This window comes from Oratosquilla oratoria, chromosome 12, assembly GCF_046742065.1.
Source record: "Oratosquilla oratoria isolate Oo_2021 chromosome 12, ASM4674206v1, whole genome shotgun sequence".
In the NCBI taxonomy this organism is placed as follows: Eukaryota; Metazoa; Arthropoda; class Malacostraca; order Stomatopoda; family Squillidae; genus Oratosquilla; species Oratosquilla oratoria.
Window position 1 is genome coordinate 47043688 of NC_134788.1, and position 22140 is coordinate 47065827.

Sequence of the window (22140 nt, forward strand, 5' to 3'; positions counted from 1 at the left end):
AATATGAAACATGTGGGCATTACTGAACAATGTTCTAGAAATAGTGTATGGTACTGTACTTCTAATCTGGTAACATATTTCTTACATGAATATTTGGGTTGCAGACAGTAACAGAGGGGAATTGCCAGTAACCAGCTCTAGCAAATCGATAGGGACATACAGAAATGGAAGGTACATTTAATGTCGTCATGGCAGATGCTACCCTGAAGCCGAAAGGTTTAGGGAGGGTTGGGGGTAGATGTATATAGCTGTGAACATGAGTCTTGGGACACTGATATATATATATATATATATATATATATATATATATATATATATATATATATATATATATATATATATATATATAAAAAACTCAAGAAAGCGCTGAACTCAATACCAGCATCTCAGCAATAACAACTGGCGATGTTAGTCCAGTGGAAGAACGTCTATATCTACCAGTACGTCTATATCTACCGTACAGTACCATTTCTCAACTTTAATTCTAGCTTCCAACTTCATATTTCTCCTCTTTTGTTTTTGGCATTCACCCACTCTTTATACACACTATCTAAATGAACACTGGCATGATGTACCGAGTTCAACACACGATATCAAGCTTCAGTAGCAGATGAGTACATTTCACATCCGTACTCCAACTTTGAAGGATAATTGCTCGGTGTAATAGGAGGACGGTCTGTTGGAGAACCAAGTGCCAAGTATGTGCCAGTCACCACATTAAACAGTTAAGCAAATGCACACAATTTCTATGTGTGTATCATCACCTCCACAAAGGAAGGTGTGTTTTTGCCAGCATTTGTTTGTTGGTTTGTTTGTTTGCCATTGTACTCAAACAGTTATTAACAGATCGTTATCAAAAAAATTGTGGAAAGACGTATTTTAGGCCAAAAATAAGTTATTAGAATTTGAGGCAGATTCCAATATGTTTGTTGATCAAGTTTTTTTTTTTTTTTGTAACCCTGGCATTTATATCATACAAATTTAATAAATTTTATACAAAGGGGCCCCTGCTATCATTTAAAAGGTGGGCAAAATGATCTTTTTTGATTCTGTGACTCTGACAATGGTGTTATGTGTTTTCTAAGTGCCATCTAGTGTAATATTTTATCATGTATTAGAAATACCTAATTAAAATTTGGCCTTCCATAATTTAAATCATTAGGGATATATATATATATATATATATATATATATATATAAATAAATATATACATATATATATTTGCACTCATTTTATATTTCAAGAGTCCTTTGTGTAAGAATGACAGAGCTGACAGAAATATTTAATATGTATTTTATATTCATTAGATTAATAGTATGATATATATATATATATATATAAAGCACTAAGGAACAATTACGCTTAAGCTTTCTAGCTTTAAAAATAACTCTAAATATATAAAAAATGTACCGTACAGTACCATTTCTCAACTTTAATTGTAGCTTCCAACTTCTTATTTCTCCTCTCTTTTGTTTTTGGCATTCACCCACTCTTTATACACACTATCATTCATTGAATTTCCATATTTGTAGCTTTTCACTTTCATAAACATATCCAAATGACATTCACCTACACGGTGACTGAGTTTGTTTTTTATTTGATCCATTGGACTAAAACCTCACTCACAGCTGCACTAGAGACAAGAAAGGCTCCTTAAGTAACCATCAACTTTTCCAAGTCTCAGAATTTCATTCTGAACAGTAACTACTACCATTTATGTTAAATTTTATATACTTTTGTATGTAATTTATCTTGTGTCACGTTACCACCTCTAACCTTAAAGCAATCAGTTAGTAAATAAAGGACCTAAAGAGGACAACAACAGATCTTGCCTCATCCCTTAAAGGTGGAGTGACAATAAACGGATATCTATTTCATTTCCTTCCTTACACTTCCTTCTGTAAATATATCTTATTCCCTCTCAGTTAGGAAAATCATCATCCCACATTAGTCATCATACTAAAATGGAGGTTATAGAAACATAGTAGGTAATTTTCTCTACACCTATATTGAATAAGCTTATCAGTACAGAGCTACATGAATGCATTTATCCTTGCTTCTCAGAATCCAGCACATCTTAATCATATGAGGTAATTATTCAATATTTCCACTGCTACTCAGTTGAGCTACTGCCTCTACATCAACATAATAATCACATTGCATTCCATGCAATTACATACCAATTTCTATTGTCATCACAATTCTACAACCACACACAAATTATATCATCTCTGTCTAACCACTTCAACAAGTTCTGCTCCTACAAACACATGAAAATTGGATCCTTGCTAATCATCTCAAATAAAATACATCCTACCAAGATATGCAGTCATACTTCACCAGAAATCATTGCTCCTCTCCCTCTGTGTATTTCACCATTATTTATCCTCCTTAATTCTCCCGATTCTTATTTTCCCTACCATTTTATACCCACGAAAGGACTTGCACGTCCGCCTTGCTTTATACACAGAAAGAGAGAGAGAGAACAATGCCTCCCTTGTTTTCGCGTTTGAGTTGGCACCATGGTTCCAATACTCTTGGCGTCATCCTAACAATACATTTCAATATCGTAAAATACACACCGTACATGAATCATACATCAAAAGCAATTACAATACGTATTTCTATAAATTCTTACGTAACTAGAGCACCGTAGATCTCAAAAGTATAAACGTATCTCTAGATACATTTTATCCAAAACACTTTAATATCAGACCGTGAATTCGCGTCCGTATATAAACAAAGCTGGGCATCCTGGGCACCAGCGTTTGGAAAAATAGAGAACGTAATTAGCACCAGGGGGTGACTATGGTAACACCCTCCCCCTTCAAGACATGAGGCGATCCTTGGATTGACTCATGTTGGAGAAGGAAGACGAGACAATGTATCCGCCAGGATATTGTTCGCTCCCTTCACATGCTGTATTATCAGATTGTAGTCCTGAAGCATCAAACGCCATCGAATCAACCGTTGGTTATCATTCTTCATCTTATGTAAAAACACCAGGGGGTTATGATCAGTAAACACAGAAATAGGATATCCGGACCCTCTCAAGTATATGTCAAAATGACTCAAACTAAGGATCAAGGCTAAAGTCTCCTTCTCAACTGTACTGTAGTTTCTCTGATAAGGGAGGAATTTCTTTGAAAAGTAGCATATCGGGTGGTCGATATCCTCTTTCTCCTGAACTAAAATTCCCCCTACTCCAAAGTTGCTCGCATCCACATACAATTTGAATGGTCTCTCAAAATCAGGAGTGACAAGTATAGGGTCACTCATTAACATTCTTTTTATAGTTGTGAAAGCCTCCTCACAATGTGTATCCCACACAAACTTGGTACCCTTTGACAACAGCCTAGTCAATGGTAAAGCTACTGTGGAAAAATTCCTACAGAACCTCCTATAGTAACCACTCATGCCTAAGAATCGTAACAACTCTCTACGGTTCTTAGGAGCGGGACAATCGTTGATACTCTTCACCTTGGCATCAACGGGTTGTATTTCACCTTGGCCTACCATGTATCCTAAGTATTCAACCTTTGCCTTTGCAAAATCACTCTTAGCTAGGTTCACTGTTAAGTTGGCATCATTCAGTCTCTGGAAGACATTCGAAATTTGCTCTACATGGTCTTCCCAAGTTTCAGAATATATGACGATATCGTCAATATAGACTGCACACCCGGTCACTCCTGCCAACACCTTGTTAATCAATCTTTGGAACGTACTGCCACTGTTCCTCATACCAAATGGCATCACCCGGTACTGATACAAGCCATCCATTGTTGCGAAGGCAGAGATTTCTCTGGCCCTCTCCGTCAAACCTATTTGCCAGTACCCTTTCAACATATCTAGCTTACTGACAAACTTCGCCTTCCCCACACAATCGATACAGTCATCCAACCTTGGTATCGGGTACGAATCACTCTTAGTCACTTGGTTCACTTTCCGAAAGTCTGTACAGAACCTGTACGAATCACTACCTGCCTTCTGCACTAACACACACGGGGAACTCCACGCACTGTTACTTTCCTCAATTAATCCATTTTCCAACATATACTGGACTTCCTTTTTCATAATTTCCCTTTTCTTTGGATTCACTCGGTATGGGTGTTGCTTCATCGGCCTGGCATCACCTACATCGACATCATGTTCCAACACGGTACATCTCCTCGGAGTGTCCGAAAATAAGGTTCCACACTTATGTATCTCACGGATGATATCATCTCTCCTTTCACTACTCAGATGATTCAGTTTAGCTCCTAGATTCTCTAACACCATCGAGTTCCCCAGATTCTTCTCCTCGCACCTGCTGAATTTCTCCTCCTCTCCATCATCCATTTCTCGTACTGCATTCACCGCGCCGCAACTCAACTCGGGTACCTCCGTCTTCTCCTCCTCCCTTCCATGATATGGTTTGATCATGTTCACATGGCACAACTGGTTCTTCTTCTGCCTACCAGGAGTGTTGACTATGTAGTTCAGCTCTCCTACCTTCTTCTCGACTGTCCATGGGCCACAATATCTTGCCTTCAAGGGATCCCCTTGGATAGGTAATAACACCAAAACTCTGTCACCTGGTTTGAATTCTCTCACTCTCGCCTTCTTGTCATACCACTTCTTCATCTCCTGTTGTGCATTCTTCAGGTTCTCTGCGACAAGCTCCCTCGCCTTCATCAATCTACTCTTGAATTCTGATACATACGTTAACAAATGCGGGTCATCACTCTTGCCGAGCCACTTCTCTTTCATCATGCTCAAAGGACCTCTCACATCGTGGCCGTACACTAGTTCGAATGGACTGAATCCAGTCGATTCCTGTACTGCATCTCTGACCGCAAATAAAGCTAGTGGGACTCCCTCATCCCAATCTATACCAAGATCCTCACAGTATACTCTCAGAATGTTCTTCAGTGTTTGGTGGAATCTCTCCAAGCTACCTTGTGATTGTGGATGGTATGCACTTGCCAACTTCTGTTCAATATGCAAGCCCTTCAATATCTTCCTGAACATGCCGGAAGTGAAGTTACTTCCTCTATCGGATTGTATCACCTCTGGGAGTCCTACCCAAGAGAAATATTTCACCAACTCCCTCACTATACTTTTGGCATGAATACTCCTTAGTGGAATAGCCTCTGGGAATCTCGTGGCTACACACATTATTGTCAGTAGATAGGAATTTCCTCTCCTAGTTCTCGGTAAAGGTCCCACGCAGTCGATGATTATTTTGCTGAATGGCTTGCAAAATGCTGGTATGGGCTGCAATGGTGCTCGTGGGATCACTTGATTCGGTTTACCCACTCTCTGGCACACGTCACAAGTTCTACAGAACTCCGCAACATCTCTCTTCAGACTTGGCCAATAGAAATGAGTCAACAGTTTCCCTGCTGTTTTCCTCACTCCTAGATGTCCTGCCAAACTAGACTCGTGAGACAAGGCTATCAATGTATGCCTATACTTCTTCGGTACCACTATCTGCATTTTCATTTCCCAATGTTCTGTTGCGGGTACACTCGCAGGTCTCCACTTCCTCATCAATACATGGTCGTGAAGATAGAATCCAGTAGAACTATCATCAGACACGCCATTTCTATTTGCTTCTCCAAAGCATTCCTTCAAAGTAGGATCATTGCGCTGGGCCTCGATAAGTTCCCTCCTGCCAACATTGAAATCAGGGGATATCTCTAATTTCATCTCCACACTTTCATCTTCCACAGGCTTATGTTCCTTTTCCTCATCAAATATATCACCTAAACCCATATCCTCATCGTTAGTTTCCTTATTCCTCATCATGGCTCTGGTCACTACACAAGCTGGGTAAATTCTTTGGATACTTCCATCATCCGCACTCTCCTCACTTGCATTTACTTCACCTCCGCTCAGAGATTCCTTACTCCCTGCAACTGTAGTTCCTTCTCCATTTCCACACTCACTTTGGACCTTCCTCCGAATTCCAATATCTAAGACATCTCCTTCACCTTGCACGTCGACATTCCCATCCTTCACATTCCCGAGGGGTTTAGCAATCATTATTGGTTCTGGGACCACCTTATCTCCGGCTAAATCATTTCCCAAAAGCATATCCACACCATTTATAGGGAGTTCTTCACGGACTCCAACTTCCACTTTGCCACTAACATATCCTGTGTCTATTTCTACATAATGCAATGGGGTATTCGTTCCTGCAACCACACCTCTTATTCTAGCCTCTTCACCGGTATATGAACTTTCGGTCCAATCCAATGTCTCTCGGAGGACTAGACTCAGATTCGCCCCTGTATCCCTTAGGATTTTTATTTGCTTCTTCGCTCCTCCAGGTAATGATATCGTTCCTTCTGTTATGAACGGTTGGAAACTATCCACAATTTTCTCCTTCCTCTTAGGTTCTACATCCAAGCTCACTTGTGGTTTCCTCCATGCCACAGTCAATCCAGCAGATTTGGACACTTTCCTACACTGATACTGCACATGACCACTCTCTCCACATCCGTAACATTTCACATGTGACCTTTCCTGCCTGTTCACATAACCGTTAAAATTCTGCTGCCTCATAGGGTTATACTGGGGTGGGTTCCTAGGTTTGCTTCTCTCTTGATACTGCGGAGCATAATGGGGTTGTGATCTCTGGTGGTTATAATGGTCCTGCCTATAATCAAAGTGGCCTACTCTTTGGTCATTCCTTCCATAAGCATGTCCCACATTCCTTATTCCAACTGGTTTGTGGCTCACTTGCCCTGTACACATCTTCCGCATAACAGTCAATTCATCCGCTAACTGTGCTGCATCCGTTATATTCTTAATCCGACTCCTACAGATTTCATATCTGATATCAGGGTGCGCCCTCTCTGTAAAGTGTTCCAACAACATCAACTGTTTCAGGTCCTCAAAGTCTTCTACTCTCTCCGATTTGCACCACCGTTCGAATCGCATGGTACTCTCCCTGGCCATCTCGCCATATGTCTGTCCATCTGTCTTCTTCATACTTCTGAGTTTCCTCCTATATACTTCAGGTGTCATCTCACTTGTCTTGAGCACAGCCTCCTTCACTCTGTGGTATCGGACTGAATCATGTAATGATAAACCTGCAAAGGCCTCCCTCGCTTTTCCCGTGAACTTCGCTTGAACTAACATCGCCCAATCCGATCTCTCCCATTTTCTGATAGTGGCCAGTTTTTCAAACTGGATAAAGAAGTCTTCTGCCTCTCCTTCTATAAATTCGGGTAACTGACTGACCCTATCATCTCCTCCGCCTCCTGCGTTTCTTCCTCCTTGTGTACCAAAGACTTCTATCTCTTTTAATCTTATTTTGTTTTCCATCTCCTTTAGTTTTAATTCCTTTTCTGCTCGGATTTTCTCTATCTCAACTTGTGCTCGCCAGTCACATTTATTCGACTCTGCATTTCCACTTAACTGCCCTTCTTCTCTCTCTGACTCATTCCCACTAATTCCGCCAAGGACTTCCTTCCTGACCAAGGCTGTCATGATTTGTCTCTGTAGATCACCCTTGGGAGCATCTAACACCGTAATCTCATATACCTCCGCTAACTTGTGCAAGTCGTCTACCTTAAGCTGGTACAAACTATGTATATCGGGGTTTTCCAAAAATTCTCGCACGGCTTTACTCTTGACTATTAGGTCCATTTCCACATTCTGTTCATGCATTTCCACTTCATCACTGTGGTCACTACCCATTTCTACTTGGTCGCCGTACGTAGCCATTGTATACAGAATATATTTCACTTTATATTTCACACTTTCACTTAATTAAATTTTTCAACACAACATACCTCTGTCCTTGGGAGTTTACTCTGGGGAGTTCCTACATGTGTAATTCTTACTTGCGACTGTATCCGACTGGTTGTGGCTTCCTTGTCTAGTTCTGGATCCTATCCCGGACGGCCGGGCCCCCAACTGTCACGTTACCACCTCTAACCTTAAAGCAATCAGTTAGTAAATAAAGGACCTAAGGAGGACAACAACAGATCTTGCCTCATCCCTTAAAGGTGGAGTGACAATAAACGGATATCTATTTCATTTCCTTCCTTACACTTCCTTCTGTAAATATATCTTATTCCCTCTCAGTTAGGAAAATCATCATCCCACATTAGTCATCATACTAAAATGGAGGTTATAGAAACATAGTAGGTAATTTTCTCTACACCTATATTGAATAAGCTTATCAGTACAGAGCTACATGAATGCATTTATCCTTGCTTCTCAGAATCCAGCACATCTTAATCATATGAGGTAATTATTCAATATTTCCACTGCTACTCAGTTGAGCTACTGCCTCTACATCAACATAATAATCACATTGCATTCCATGCAATTACATACCAATTTCTATTGTCATCACAATTCTACAACCACACACAAATTATATCATCTCTGTCTAACCACTTCAACAAGTTCTGCTCCTACAAACACATGAAAATTGGATCCTTGCTAATCATCTCAAATAAAATACATCCTACCAAGATATGCAGTCATACTTCACCAGAAATCATTGCTCCTCTCCCTCTGTGTATTTCACCATTATTTATCCTCCTTAATTCTCCCGATTCTTATTTTCCCTACCATTTTATACCCACGAAAGGACTTGCACGTCCGCCTTGCTTTATACACAGAAAGAGAGAGAGAGAACAATGCCTCCCTTGTTTTCGCGTTTGAGTTGGCACCATGGTTCCAATACTCTTGGCGTCATCCTAACAATACATTTCAATATTGTAAAATACACATCGTACATGGATCATACATCAAAAGCAATTACAATACGTATTTCTATAAATTCTTACGTAACTAGAGCACCGTAGATCTCAAAAGTATAAACGTATCTCTAGATACATTTTATCCAAAACACTTTAATATCAGACCGTGAATTCGCGTCCGTATATAAACAAAGCTGGGCATCCTGGGCACCAGCGTTTGGAAAAATAGAGAACGTAATTAGCACCAGGGGGTGACTATGGTAACACTTGCAACATCAAACTAAATATTTTGGTAGCATCAGCAAGAAAATCATGATAGTTAAGACAAAGGGCAGTAACATTTCCACTACCAAATGAAAAATCAATGTGAAATAGTGGAGATATCAAACACTGACCATTCTTGTACCTCATCCTCAGGGAAACTGTCCTGTATATGGGTGTAACATTATTTCATGCAGCCATTCACTAGCAGTTCGGTTTCACTTCACACCCTTTGCTTCATTTGAATCTGACAAGATCCACCAGTTCTATGCAATTCTGTCATTTGATTTTTTTTTTCATTTGTAAATTTACAAATAACTACAGATTACAGAATACAACCATGTCTGTGCGCACTATTTACCAAACATAATTGTTGCCTTGTTTTGTTTCCTGCTGTTTACATTTAAATTAAAATACAAAGTTGGTATGGGTCTTTCCAACAGCTCCCTTTAATAATAATTTTGCTTTGGCATTGTTTCAGCGTTCCTCTTTTATCCAGATATCTCTAATATTCCAAGGACTTTAAGTAGCCATTTTTTCATCAGCATATTCTTAGCTCCTTTTGTTATTCCTGAAATGTAGGTTTCTGTAAGAAATTACAGTGATTTTCTTTTCCAAATAGAATTTGAAACTAAAAAAAAAAACAAAAAAAATTGAGATTGTATCAAGTATTCAGAGTTTTTAATTTGAGGGTATAAAACTAATAACATGCTTCTTGATTTATTTAATTGGATTGAACTAGTACTGGTGATGTATAATTGCTGAACATACAAAAGATCTCAAAACTGTGTAAAGTTATGAAATTGTACACTTATATTTCACAGGTCATTGGCAGGTTCTCAAAATCACATTCCTTTTGAATTCATTGTTATGAAATTAAAGGATTAGTATCTTTAATCATTTAAATTTTATTTTGAAAACCTTGCGCACACACTTTTTTCCTTTGTATGCTAGTTGTGAAATGTGGGCACGAACACATGCACAAATCTTACAGGAAATATGTTTAATTCCACAGGTCACACTGGAATGGCTTTTTTCCAGTATGAGTCACCATGTGATGATTGAGACCTCTTTTGTAAGAAAGTAGAATCACACAATTTACACTGGAAAGGCTACTGTCCTGTATTTACTTAGTTATATTTCATGGGAAGAGAGCTATGCTTGTAGTGACCCGTTTTTGCATCTTTCAGCATCCAGTTTGATCTTAAATTCTTGTATAGTTTTTGCACTCACTGTTTCTTCACTCAGTTTGTTCCAGATATCTATCACTCTGTGTGGGAAATTACTCTTTTTCAGATCTCTCCTGTAACTATCTTTTTTATGTTTCTTTTTGTGTCATCTGGTTATTCTTCTATCCCACTTTAATAAGTCATCTCTATCAAGGACTTCCAGCCCTCTCATAATTTTGTATATGGTTAGCAGGTCTCCTCTTTCTCTTCTTTGTTCCAGGGTAGGTAGTTAGAGTTTGTCCAATCTTTGTTTGTATATCTTGGAGAGTGTTGGTGCCATCTTTGGTGTTGGTCTTTGAATTCTTTCTAATTTCTTTATGTTCTTTTTAGTACTAGGTGTCCATAGTGTCACTGTGTACTCCAATTTTGGTCTAATCAATGTAACTAATATTTTCTTTACCATTTCTTCATCCATGTAGTCAAAAGCGCCACTTTTATTGATCTTAATAAATTGAAAGTTTCTCTGACTAATTTGTTGAAATGCTTGTCTGGTGTCATGTCATTGGTGAGAGTTACTCCTACGTCCCTTTCCGAGTTGACTTTTTTAATTTCCTTTGTACCAATTTTGTATTGCCCTGATATTCTGTTTTTGCTTTTTCCAAATTCAATTATACTACATTTCTTGACATTGAACTTGACATTGTACTTTTCTTTAAATATGCTTCATTTATCTTCCATCTCAGTTTCCTCTTTAGAAAATTGTATTTTGAACAATTTTTCTAAGTTTTACAAAATCCGTTTTACTGTACATTAACATTCTTTCTCTGTGTTTTTCATCCCCTCTCACATCGTTTTGTTCTTTTAGTTCAAACTCTATTATTACGTGGTCACTCTTCCCAATTGGTGTCCTATTCTCCATTCTGTTCACAATATCAGGTTCGGAAGTGAATATCAATTCTAGTTTCGATGGTTCCTCATTGTTTCTATATCTAGTATTTTCCTTAACCCATTGTGTTAAGGTATATTTGATAGTCAAATCCAGTAGCATGTTGCTCCAAAATTATTCTCCCCCTTTTACTATAATTTCTTTCCAGATTATTTCCTTTGTGTTAAAGTCCCCTATAATTTCTGTTACCACCCTCTTTCAGTAACTCACTTAGAGCATTCTTTGTGTCTTCCAGTAATTTGGAATGATCACTATCAGACCAAGCCTGTGTTTTTGGTGGCACATATACTACTACAATTTTTCTTTCATATTATTATTTACAACTTTAATCATAATTAATTCCACATTATATTTGCCTTCATTTATCTTTGTCACATTAACACTCTTTTTGGTCAATATCATGACTCCTCCTCCCTGTTTATCCATTCTATTTTTCGCCCAATGGTTGTATAGACCTTGTCCCACCATATTTGTTGAGGACCTTTAAATTTTGTCTCCACAATTCCCATGATGTCAGGTGTTTTTTTTTCCAGATAGTCATTTGATTAATTCCAGATATCATACCATCCATATTTGTGTATGCCACTTTTAGTTTCATATTTTTTTTTTTTTTTTTTATTTAAGTTTCCATTTTTCTGATGTACCATTTTTTCAGTCTCAGATCCAATACTCTAAAAAAAAAAATTGCTTTTTCCATCTCCATTCTTTTCCCATTTCTATCATTGACTTCAATTCTGAGAGCCTTGTCTTTCTCTTTTTCCTCATTACTCATTTACTTTTTTATCCATACGTGTCTGAATTTCTCACTGTTTGCTAGTTTAACCATTTTCGATAGTATCTCCTCAGCTATCATTTGGGTTCCTAGTTTGATTTTTAGAGGTCTATGTTGTTTTTCTTTTGAGTATTTGCCCATTTTGTGAATCTCATCAATTTCCTTGTCAAAATTTTGTTCTTTGTCTTGAATTTCTTTCAGAATTTCCTTAGCTATTTCTTTTTCCTCTTTTTCTCTTTGGCATCTATACACATTGTGTTTTTCTTTGATAACATGGATCACAATGCATTTACCTTTGTCTACTGTATCTCTCACCCAATTTTCCTTTTCTTTAATTACCTTCATAACTGTTTCTTTTGTATTCTCCTCCATCTGCTTTTGTACTATTTCTCTAAAGGATATTTTTTTATTTTCCTGTTCCTGCTTGCACTGATTTTTTATTTCAAGGAGGTCTGTTTCCTTGATTGACTCTTCCACCTTTCTGGTCACTACCTGTAATTGCTATTTGACCTCCTTTTTCAGTTCTTCATTTTTGTTCTTATCCTAATTTTTCATTCTTTTGTTTTCTCTTTTAAGTATATAAATTTCGCTCTTTGGGTCACTCAATTCTCTAATTGTTTGCTCATTACTCGTATGCAAAGTAGTCAATACTCTAAGTAAAGCTCGGTAGTTCAATTTCATATTGATCTCTTCCAATAGGTCGTTTACTTCACGTTTTCTTAATGCATTGCTATATTCAACTTCTCATACTATATCTACATCTTTACCTTTTTCTCCTAAATTTCTTTGAAAACCTGAAAAACTGTTATTCTCCCACCTTTGATTTATTCTTGGCTTCTCTCCAGTGTGGGTTGTCATATGCATTGTGAGAGAACTCTTGTGGGGAAGTACAATTACACAGGTCACACTGGAAAGGCTTCTCTCCTGCTCGGTCCTCATATGCTGTATGAGGAAACCCTTTACTGAGAAAACAGAATTGCACAGCTCACACTGGAAAGGCTGCCCACCTGCATGAATCTTCAAATACTGTGTGAGAACCCTTTAATAAGAAAGTGGATTCACAAAGGTCATACTGGAAAGGCTTTTCTCCTGTGTGGATCATACATTCTTTGAGGTGATTCTTTTGTGAGAAAGCTGCATCGCACAGGTAGCACCACAACGGCCTCTCTCCAGTGTGGGTCCTCATGTGCTTTCTAGAACTCTTTAATGAGAAACCAGTACCACACAGGTCACATTGGAAAGTCGTCTCTCACGCATGGGCCCTCATATGCTTTGTGAGATAAATCCTCTCATGAGAAAGCAGAATCAAACATCACAAAGGAATTGTTTTATTCCTGTGGATCATCACATGATATTTGAGGTAATTTTTTTTGTGAGAAATCTTAATCACAATGGTCACTCTGGAAAGGCTTCTCTAGTGTGGGTCTTAATATGCTTTGCAAGATTAATTTTTAGTGAGAAAGCGGAATTGCACACGTCACACTGGAAAGGCTTCTCTCCTCTATTGGCCCTCATATGTTTTGCAAGATGATCCTTGTGTGAAGAAGCAGAATCAGAGAGGTCACATTGAATAGGCTTCTCTCCTGTGTGGGTCCTCATATGTTGTTTGAAATTACCCTTATGTAAGAAAGCAAATCCACACATATCACACTGGACAGGCTTCTCTTCTGTGTGGATCCTCAAATGTTAGATTACCATTTTGTGAGAAAACAAAATCACAAAGGTCACACTAGAAAGGCTTCTCTCCTGTGTGGGTTCTCTTATGCTGTGTGAGAGCACCCTTTTGAGAGAAAGCAGATTCACACAGGTCACACTGGAAAGGCTTTTCTCCTGTGTGGGTCCTTGTATGTCTTTTAAGATTACCCTTTTGTGAGAAAGCAGATTTACACAGGTCACACTGGAAAGGCTTCTCTCCTGTGTGGGTCCTCTTATGCTGTGTGAGAGCACCATTTTGTGAGAAAGCAGAATCACACATGTCACACTGGAAAGGCTTCTCTCCTATGTGGGTCCTCATATGCTCTGTGAAATTACCCTTTTGTGAGAAAACAGAATCACACAGGTCACACTGGAAAGGCTTCTCTCCTGTGTGGGTTCTCATATGGTTTGTGAGAACACCTCTTCGTGAAAAAGCAGATTCACACAGGTCACACTGGAAAGGCTTCTCTCCTGTGTGGGTTCTCATATGCTGTGTGAGAGTACCCTTTTGTGAGAAAGCAGATTCACACAGGTCACACTGGAAAGGCTTCTCTCCTGTGTGGGTCCTCTTATGATGTATGAGAGCACCCTTTTGTGAGAAAGCAGAATCACACATGTCACACTGGAAAGGCTTCTCTCCTGTGTGGATCCTCATATGTTGTGCGAGAGTACCCTTTTGTGAGAAAGCAGATTCACACAGGTCACACTGGAAAGGCTTCTCTCCTATGTGGGTCCTCTTATGCCTTGTGAGAGCATCCTTTTGTGAGAAAGCAGAATCACACAGGTCACACTGGAAAGGCTTCTCTCCTGTGTGGGTCCTCTTATGCTGTGTGAGAGAACCCTTTCGTGAGAAAGCAGAATCACACATGTCACACTGGAAAGGCTTCTCTCCTGTGTGGATCCTCATATGTTGTGCGAGATAACACTTTTCTGAGAAAGCAAATTCACACAGGTCACACTGGAAAGGCTTCTCTCCTGTGTGGGTCCTCATATGCTGTGTGAGAGTACCCTTTTGTGAGAAAGCAGATTCACACAGGTCACACTGGAAAGGCTTCTCTCCTGTGTGGGTCCTCTTATGCTTTGTGAGAGCATCCTTTTGTGAGAAAGCAGAATCACACAGGTCACACTGGAAAGGTTTCTCTCCTGTGTGGGTTCTCATATGCTTAGTGAGAGAACCCATCTGTGAGAAAGCAGACTCACACAGGCCAAACTGGAAAGGCTTTTCTCCTGTGTGGCTCCTCATATGCTGTGTGAGACAACCCTTTTCCGAGAAAGCAGAAACACAGAGGTCACATTGAAAAGGCTTCTCTCTTGTGTGCCTCCTTGTATGCTTTATAAGAGCATCCTTTTTTGAGAAAGCTGAATCACACAAGTCACACTGGAAAGGCTTCTTTTCTGTGTGGGCCATCAAGTGATTTTTAAGGTGACAGTTTTGTGTGAAAGCTTTATCTCACAGGTCACACTGGAAAGGCTTCCCTCCAGTGTGGGTCACCATGTGATATCTAAAATGACTAGTGATACAACTGTGGCACAGATGTCACACTGGGTCCTTTACATCATATGACAAGTATGATGGTGATATATACCTCATCCTGAAAAAAAAGGTAACAAAATTATTGACATCTATCTTTGAAAGTGTGCAATATATTCTAATAGGATAGTGGAAGTTTTGCACACAAACTATTTCATACTCAAGTTTGTACCTAAACTGAACCTTTGTACATGCCATGATCTATCATAAAATAGGGTGAACACTAACAGCTATGGAGCTATCATATATTCCATTCTACTTTTTCATTAGAAATAAGATGAAAATCATCCTACAGCTACATGCATACTCATTCCCCCACAACCACAACAACTCAAATTTTGCTCTAGCTTTTCCATCATGTCATGAGATTTGGATGTGGGCAATGGCCCAGCTGGGCAATACAGTCATATTTTAATATAACTTCATAACATACCATGTTTGGGCTCACAAGACCTGAATCTAAACCAACTCAAGGAAGGTTTGTTTAATTCATCTGACTCAAATAAGTTATACAAGCCACATCATTTAAGACACATGAACCACAGTCTAGAATGGACACCTAGAACGAGCTCTGGAGTGCAGTGCTTTTTCGATAAGTTGGAGGAAACACCTACAGTAGGTGGTGTCATACTGGGATAGGGAAGCTTTGTTTATCAAGTGACCGAAATGATATATTAGAGTAAATTCACTTGGTGGTTAAAATATAAAATGGATGATGATGATGAAGGTAGACAAAATATAGTGAACCAACAAAGAAAGGACTAGATGTAAGCAGGGTTAAATTACCATTAGGTGTCACCCCAAAAAAGAGTTGCAACATGGAAACATTCAAAAGGAATCAAAGGTATGAAAATATAAAATTTTTAGGGTTTGCAAAAGAAAGTGGAATACTAGGTAGAGGTATAGATTTGGAAAGGGAAACAAGGTATAAAAATATTCTAAGAAATCAGGAGATTACAGAACTAATAAATCAAATTATAGATCTGAAAGCTGAATACAGGGCAATGTATAAAGAAGTGAATGAGTTGAAGAAAAAAATGCTGAAACTAACAAGGAGCTTAATGATCTAAAAAAAAAAAAGAATTAAACATAGTAAAAAGTGAGAATGAAAGAATAAAAACTCAAGATACTAACAAAAAAGAGGCTTCGAAAAAAGAAGTAAAAAAAAAAAAAAAAAAATACAAGCAGTGACCAAGAAAGTTGGAGAAACCATAAAAGAGACAGATCTCCAAGAAATAAAAAATCAATGGAAAGTGGAACAAGAAAACCAAAAAATAACTTTTAAAGAAATTGTACAAGTGGAAGAAAATGCAAAAGAAACAGTCATTAAAGTAATTAAAGAGAAAGAAAATTGGGTCAGAGACACAGTTGATAAAAAAAGTGTATAGTAGTTTATAGTATTGAAGAAAACCACAATGTAGCTAGATACTTAAGAGAAAAAAGAGAAAGAAATAGCCAAAGAAATTCTGAGAGAGATACAAGAGGAGGGACAAGAAATGGAAAAGGAAACAGAGGAAGTGCAAAGAATAGGATTATACCCTAAAGACAAAAATAGGCTACTATAAATTAAACTAAGGTCTCAAATGATAGCAGTACTAACAAAAACAGTAAAGTTGGCAAAAAGTGAAAATTGCAAAAATATATGGATAAAAAAAAAAAAAAAGAGCAATGAAGAGAGAGAAAAGACATTAAGAAATGAAGCAAATGAAAAAAAAAAAAAAATGAGAGAATAACAGACACTGAAAATATATATATATATATATATATATATTTTTTTGAGACTGAGAAAATGGTATATCAAAAAAGAAGAAACATGGGAAACAAAGGTGTAAAAAGAAGAATAAATAAATAATGGATACCAACACAGATGGCATGATTTCAGGACTAAATGAATTAAACAACTATCTGGCAGAAGAGAAACCATATATAATGGAAATTGTGGAAACAACATTACAAGGTCCACTACCACCAAATACTGTGGGACGAGGTTTATATAATCATTGGATAAAAAATAGAGGGGAGAAACAGGGTGAAGTCATGTTTTTGACCAAGAAAGGCTTAAATGTGATAAAGATAGCAGAAGGAAATAATGTGGAATTATGATAAAAATTAAAAACAGTGACATGAAATGTAGAAATTTTGTAGTAATATATGTGCCCCTGAAAACATTCTTGGACAGAGAGTGACCATTCCAAAATGTTGGAAGACACAAAGAATGCATTAAATGAAATACTGAAAGGAGGAAAGTTAGTAATTATGGGTGATTAACTCTAAAGAAATATGTTGGGAGATGACAGTGAAAGATAGAGAGGACCTTTTGAGAAATATACTACTGAACATGACCAATGAATACAAAATAATTCAATGGGTAAAAGAAAATACAAGATATAGAGATAATGAAGAACCATCAACACTAGACTTAATATTGACATTAGAGCCTGAAATTGTGGATAAAATGGAACACAAGACACCAACTGGGAAGAGTGACCACATACTAAATGAGTTTGAACTAAAAGAGGATATTTGGGAAGAAATGATAAACACAGAAAAGGAAGAATAATGTACAACAAAACAGATTTTGAGAAACTCAGATAATTCTTTCAAAAAGTGAATTGGGAAAACTTCTTTAATGAAGAAACAATGATGGAAGAGAAATGGACAATATTAAAAGAAATCTACAATGAAGTAGTAGATAAATATGTACCAAAACAAAAACACGAAAAGGTGTACATTAAATGCTGGTACAAAAAAAAAATGTAGTGAGGCAAAAGATAGAAGAGACAAAGCTTGGAAAAGATGGATAAAAAAGATGGGCAAGCGGTAAATACGTATAAAACTAAGAAATGAATATGTACAAATACACAGTGAAGAAAAATTAAACTATGAAAAAGACATAATAGAGAAATGTAAGGATCGACCCAAATTATTCTACAGATATGTAAATGGTAAATTAAGAAATAAACAGGAAATAGTAAAACTGCATCAAGTGAATGTGGAATACATACTCGTAGATGTAGAAATGTGGTGAAGTGCAAGAGGTAAATGCAAGGGTAATGGGCCGGGGATAGGAGATGGTTAAAGATAATGGAGAAAAATGAGAGATAAGCCAGTTGTTGTTTGCTGATGACACTGCAATTGTGTCAGGATTAAAGGAGGGATTAAGGAAGATAGTGACATGATAAATGTGGGTAAAAGTAAGGTGATGAGATGTACAAGGGGAGAGGATGGCAGCAAATTGGAAATGAGTATTGAGGGAGAGAGACTAGTGGAAGTGGATAGCTTTAAATACTTGGGGGTGAATGTGGTGGGAAAGGGAGGAGTGGAGGTGGAGGTAGAATGCAGATTGAGAGATGCTAGTAAATGCCTTGGGGGGTTAAAAGTGTAATGAGAAATACATTTTTGGGAATGAATGCTAAGAGGAGATTGTATTTACCTAGTTGTATTATATGGGAAGGGAGTTACGCTCGTGGTGACCCGTCTTTGTATCTTTCAGCATCAAGTTATTTCTTAAAATCTTGAATAGTATTTGCACACACTGTTTCTTTATCCAAGTTATTCCAGATATCACTCTGTGTGGGAAGCTATTTTTTTTTTCAGATCTCTTCTATAGTTATCCTTTTTGAGTTTCTTTTCATGACCTCTTGTTTTCCCATCGTCATTTTTTAGTAAATCTTTCCTATTAAGGATTTCCATTCCTTTAATGATTCTATAGTCAGTAGATCATCTCTTTCTCTTCTCTGCTCCAGTGTTGGTAGTTCCAATTTGGATAATCTTTGTTCGTATGTTAATTTGGAAAGAGCTGGTGCCAACTTTGTTGTTGCTCTCTGTATTCTTTCTAATTTCCTTATATTCTTTTTAGTACTGGGTGTCCATAGTGTCACTGTGTATTCCAGTTTTGGTCTAATCAATGTAAATAACATTCTTTTAATCATTTCTTCATCCAAATAGTCAAATGCCACTTTCATTGACCTTACCAGGTTGAAGGATTCTCCAACTATTTTGTTTATATGTTTATCTGGTGTCATGTCTTTGCCGATTATTACTCCAAGGTCCCTTTCCAAGTACACTTTTTTTATTTCTTCTTCAGCACTGTATGGGGCAGAAACATAGAACATAAGAGAGAAAGAGTTTAAATGTGTTTGAGATGAAGTGCCTGAGAAGAATGGTACGAGTTACTGAGCTGGATAGAGTGAGAAACGAGATGAGGAGGAGAGCTGGGGTGGAAAGGGAGTTGGGAGGGGTTGATGAAAGAGTATTGTGATGGTTTGGACACATGAAAAGAATGAGTGAAGAAAGATTAGTAAAAGAGGGGTGTGGAAGGCAGAAGTGGATGGAGTCAACATGAGGGAGTGACAAAGGATGAGATGGATGGATGGGGTAAAAGGGGTATTGGAAAAGAGGGGGATGTCTGTTGAGGAAGGGAGAAGAGAGATGATAGGGGTGAGTGGAGAATGGTTGTATATGGATGATGCTGTGATGCATGGGAGTGAGTGGGGATGTGGGTGAGGGATTATGTGTGAATGATATTTTGATACCTCTCATATGGATTTCTCTATGTCTTCTCTTTTTCTGCTTGAGGGGACAGAGAGGGGATATTAGCAATTAAATAATGTGGCCTTGATGAGGATGTGCTGTGTCTTGCTGTACTGCTTCTGACCCAGGGCTGTGGGTAAGATGCAGGGATGACCCATTACCCATAAGTGAAGAAAAGAGGGAGGGAGTAAAGGTGAATGGGAGTGGAGTATATGGGGATGAAGTGAGAGTGGATTTATGCTTTTGAAAATGGGTAAGCCCGGATAAAAGAGGAGGGCTGTCATGACAGGCCTAGCTAGCCGATGACGTAAAAAGACCTATTTGCTCGAAAAACTCAAGGGACAGCCTCGGAACCAGGACGGACCAATCGAAGACGAAATAGGAAACGTTTATGGACCAGAGCTCGAACTATGCCAAAAATAAGATGTGCAACTTTAAACATTGCCACATATAAGGCCAAAGAAGAAATCATTGAAATGATGCTGAGTAGAAAAATAGACTTATTTGGTATGGCGGAGACAAGACAGTTTGGAAAGGAAAGAGGAAAAGATTTAGGTGGTGGATTTGTTTTGATGTATTGTGGAGTTGAAACAGGAAGAAGAAAACATGGGGTAGCAATTATAATAGGACCAACACTCTCACCATATATTCAAAATGTAAAATTGATAAATGAGAGACTTATGTACTGTGTACTGAACGTCAAAGGTAAAAGATACTTTATATATCAGGTGTATGCACCTCAACAAGGACACACCGATGATGAAAAAAGGGAGTTTTTAGAGATGCTGGAGGATAACATTGATATGAACCCAGATAATGTCACTATAATCATGGGTGATTTTAACCCATTAAACTCCGATGACAAGATTCTTTGTCATTTGGTCAAATAAAACAAAAAATCATAAAACACCAAAATGTTTGATCAAACACCAGAAAAATATGACGTCAGTCCTCGCTTTGCTCGCGAGCGAAGCGAGGACTGACGTCATATTTTTCTGGTGTTTGATCAAACATTTTGGTGTTTTATGATTTTTTGTTTTATTTGACCAAATGACAAAGAATCTTGTCATCGGAGTTCAATGGGTTAATGCTAGGGTTGGACAGGACAGAAGAGGTATACAGGACATCATTGGACACTTTGGAGAAGAGGTGAAAAACAGAGAAGGGGAAAATCTGATAGATTTATGCATGAGAAATAACATGAAGATTATGAACGGCTTTTTTATAAACATAAAGATGAACATAGGTATACAAGATACAGATGGAATCAGTTAACCGATTAGTTTGACCAAAAGTCCATTATTGACTACATGCTGACATCTGATAAAAGATTATTCAACAACGTGAAAGTTCTACCAGGTGATTCGCTAAATTCAGATCACAGGCTTCTAATTGGAGATTTAAATATTAAGAATATAAAGCAAAGACAAATACAAAAGAGAATAGTCATCAAAGTTCAGTCATTAAAAGATGCTGAAACAAAAGACAAGTATCAGGTAGCAGTAGATGAGAAAATTATTGTCAGAGAGGAAGCAGCTGAGGATTGGGAAGATCTGAAGGAAATAATTAAAGGTGTAGCAGAAGAAATGTTAGGAACAAAAATGGTGGGAGGAAGTAAGAAAAGTCATACACCATGGTGGACAGAGGAAGTAAAGTGTGCAGTAAAAGAAAAAGTGAAAGCACTAAGAAAGTGGTTGAGACATAAAACACCTGAAACAAGAATAGAGTATGTCACTTCAAGAAATAAGGCAGAAGAAGTGAAGAGAACAGCACAACAAAATGTTTGGAAGAAGTTAGGAGAGACAATAGAACAAGATCTAAAAGGTAGTAAAAAGAAAATCTTTGGATTAGCAAAATCATATAGGAAAGATAAAAGTATGGTGCATAACATTAAAGATGACAAAGGTAATGTTATTGTAGAACCCAACAAGATAAACAAGAAATGACAGAGTTATTTTAAAAACCTACTGAATGTGGGAGGTGAAGACATAGATGAAGATATAGAGAACGAAGAGGACGTTAAAGAGAGACAAGACCAAGATGATGAAATAACAAGAAATGAGCTACAAGAAGCCCTGAAGATGAAAAATGATAAAGCACCGGTATGTGATGCCTTACCGATCGAGCTGATAAAGGAGAGAAGTGATGCCCTAAAAGAGAAGATATTGACAATATTAAACAAGGCCTGGAGAGAAGAAACTATTCCACAAAGTTGGGGCAAGACCATTATACTACTGGTCTATAAAGGTAAAGGCGACTCAGGTTTCTGTGGTAATTAAAGAGGTATCTCTCTCATCAATCAAGTAGCAAAACTTTATGAAAGAATCCTAGAAAAGCGAGCAAGAACAGTGATAGAGCCGAAACTAGGAGAAGAACAATTTGGATATAGAAAAGATAGAAGTACATCTGACCCCATTTTTATTTTAAGAATGGTCATGGAAAAATGCTGGGAGTATAACAAAAAAAATTATTGTGCTTTTATAGACTTAGCAAAAGCATTTGACTCCGTTCCAAGAAACAAATTATG

At 37.8% G+C, this 22140-nt stretch overlaps 1 protein-coding gene across 1 annotated transcript; it reads right to left on the reverse strand.

The window, feature by feature from the left end:
* Window positions 1-593: 593 nt before the first annotated feature.
* On the reverse strand, window positions 594-8817 carry LOC143030371 (uncharacterized). The gene is made up of 4 exons (XM_076193521.1): window positions 8496-8817; window positions 4135-7931; window positions 3727-3822; window positions 594-676 (listed from the first exon to the last, which is right to left on the reverse strand). The coding sequence occupies exons 2-4, from the start codon at window positions 7715-7717 to the stop codon at window positions 594-596; spliced, it is 3762 nt and encodes a 1253-aa protein (XP_076049636.1). The 5' UTR covers window positions 7718-7931; window positions 8496-8817.
* Window positions 8818-22140: the final 13323 nt, after the last annotated feature.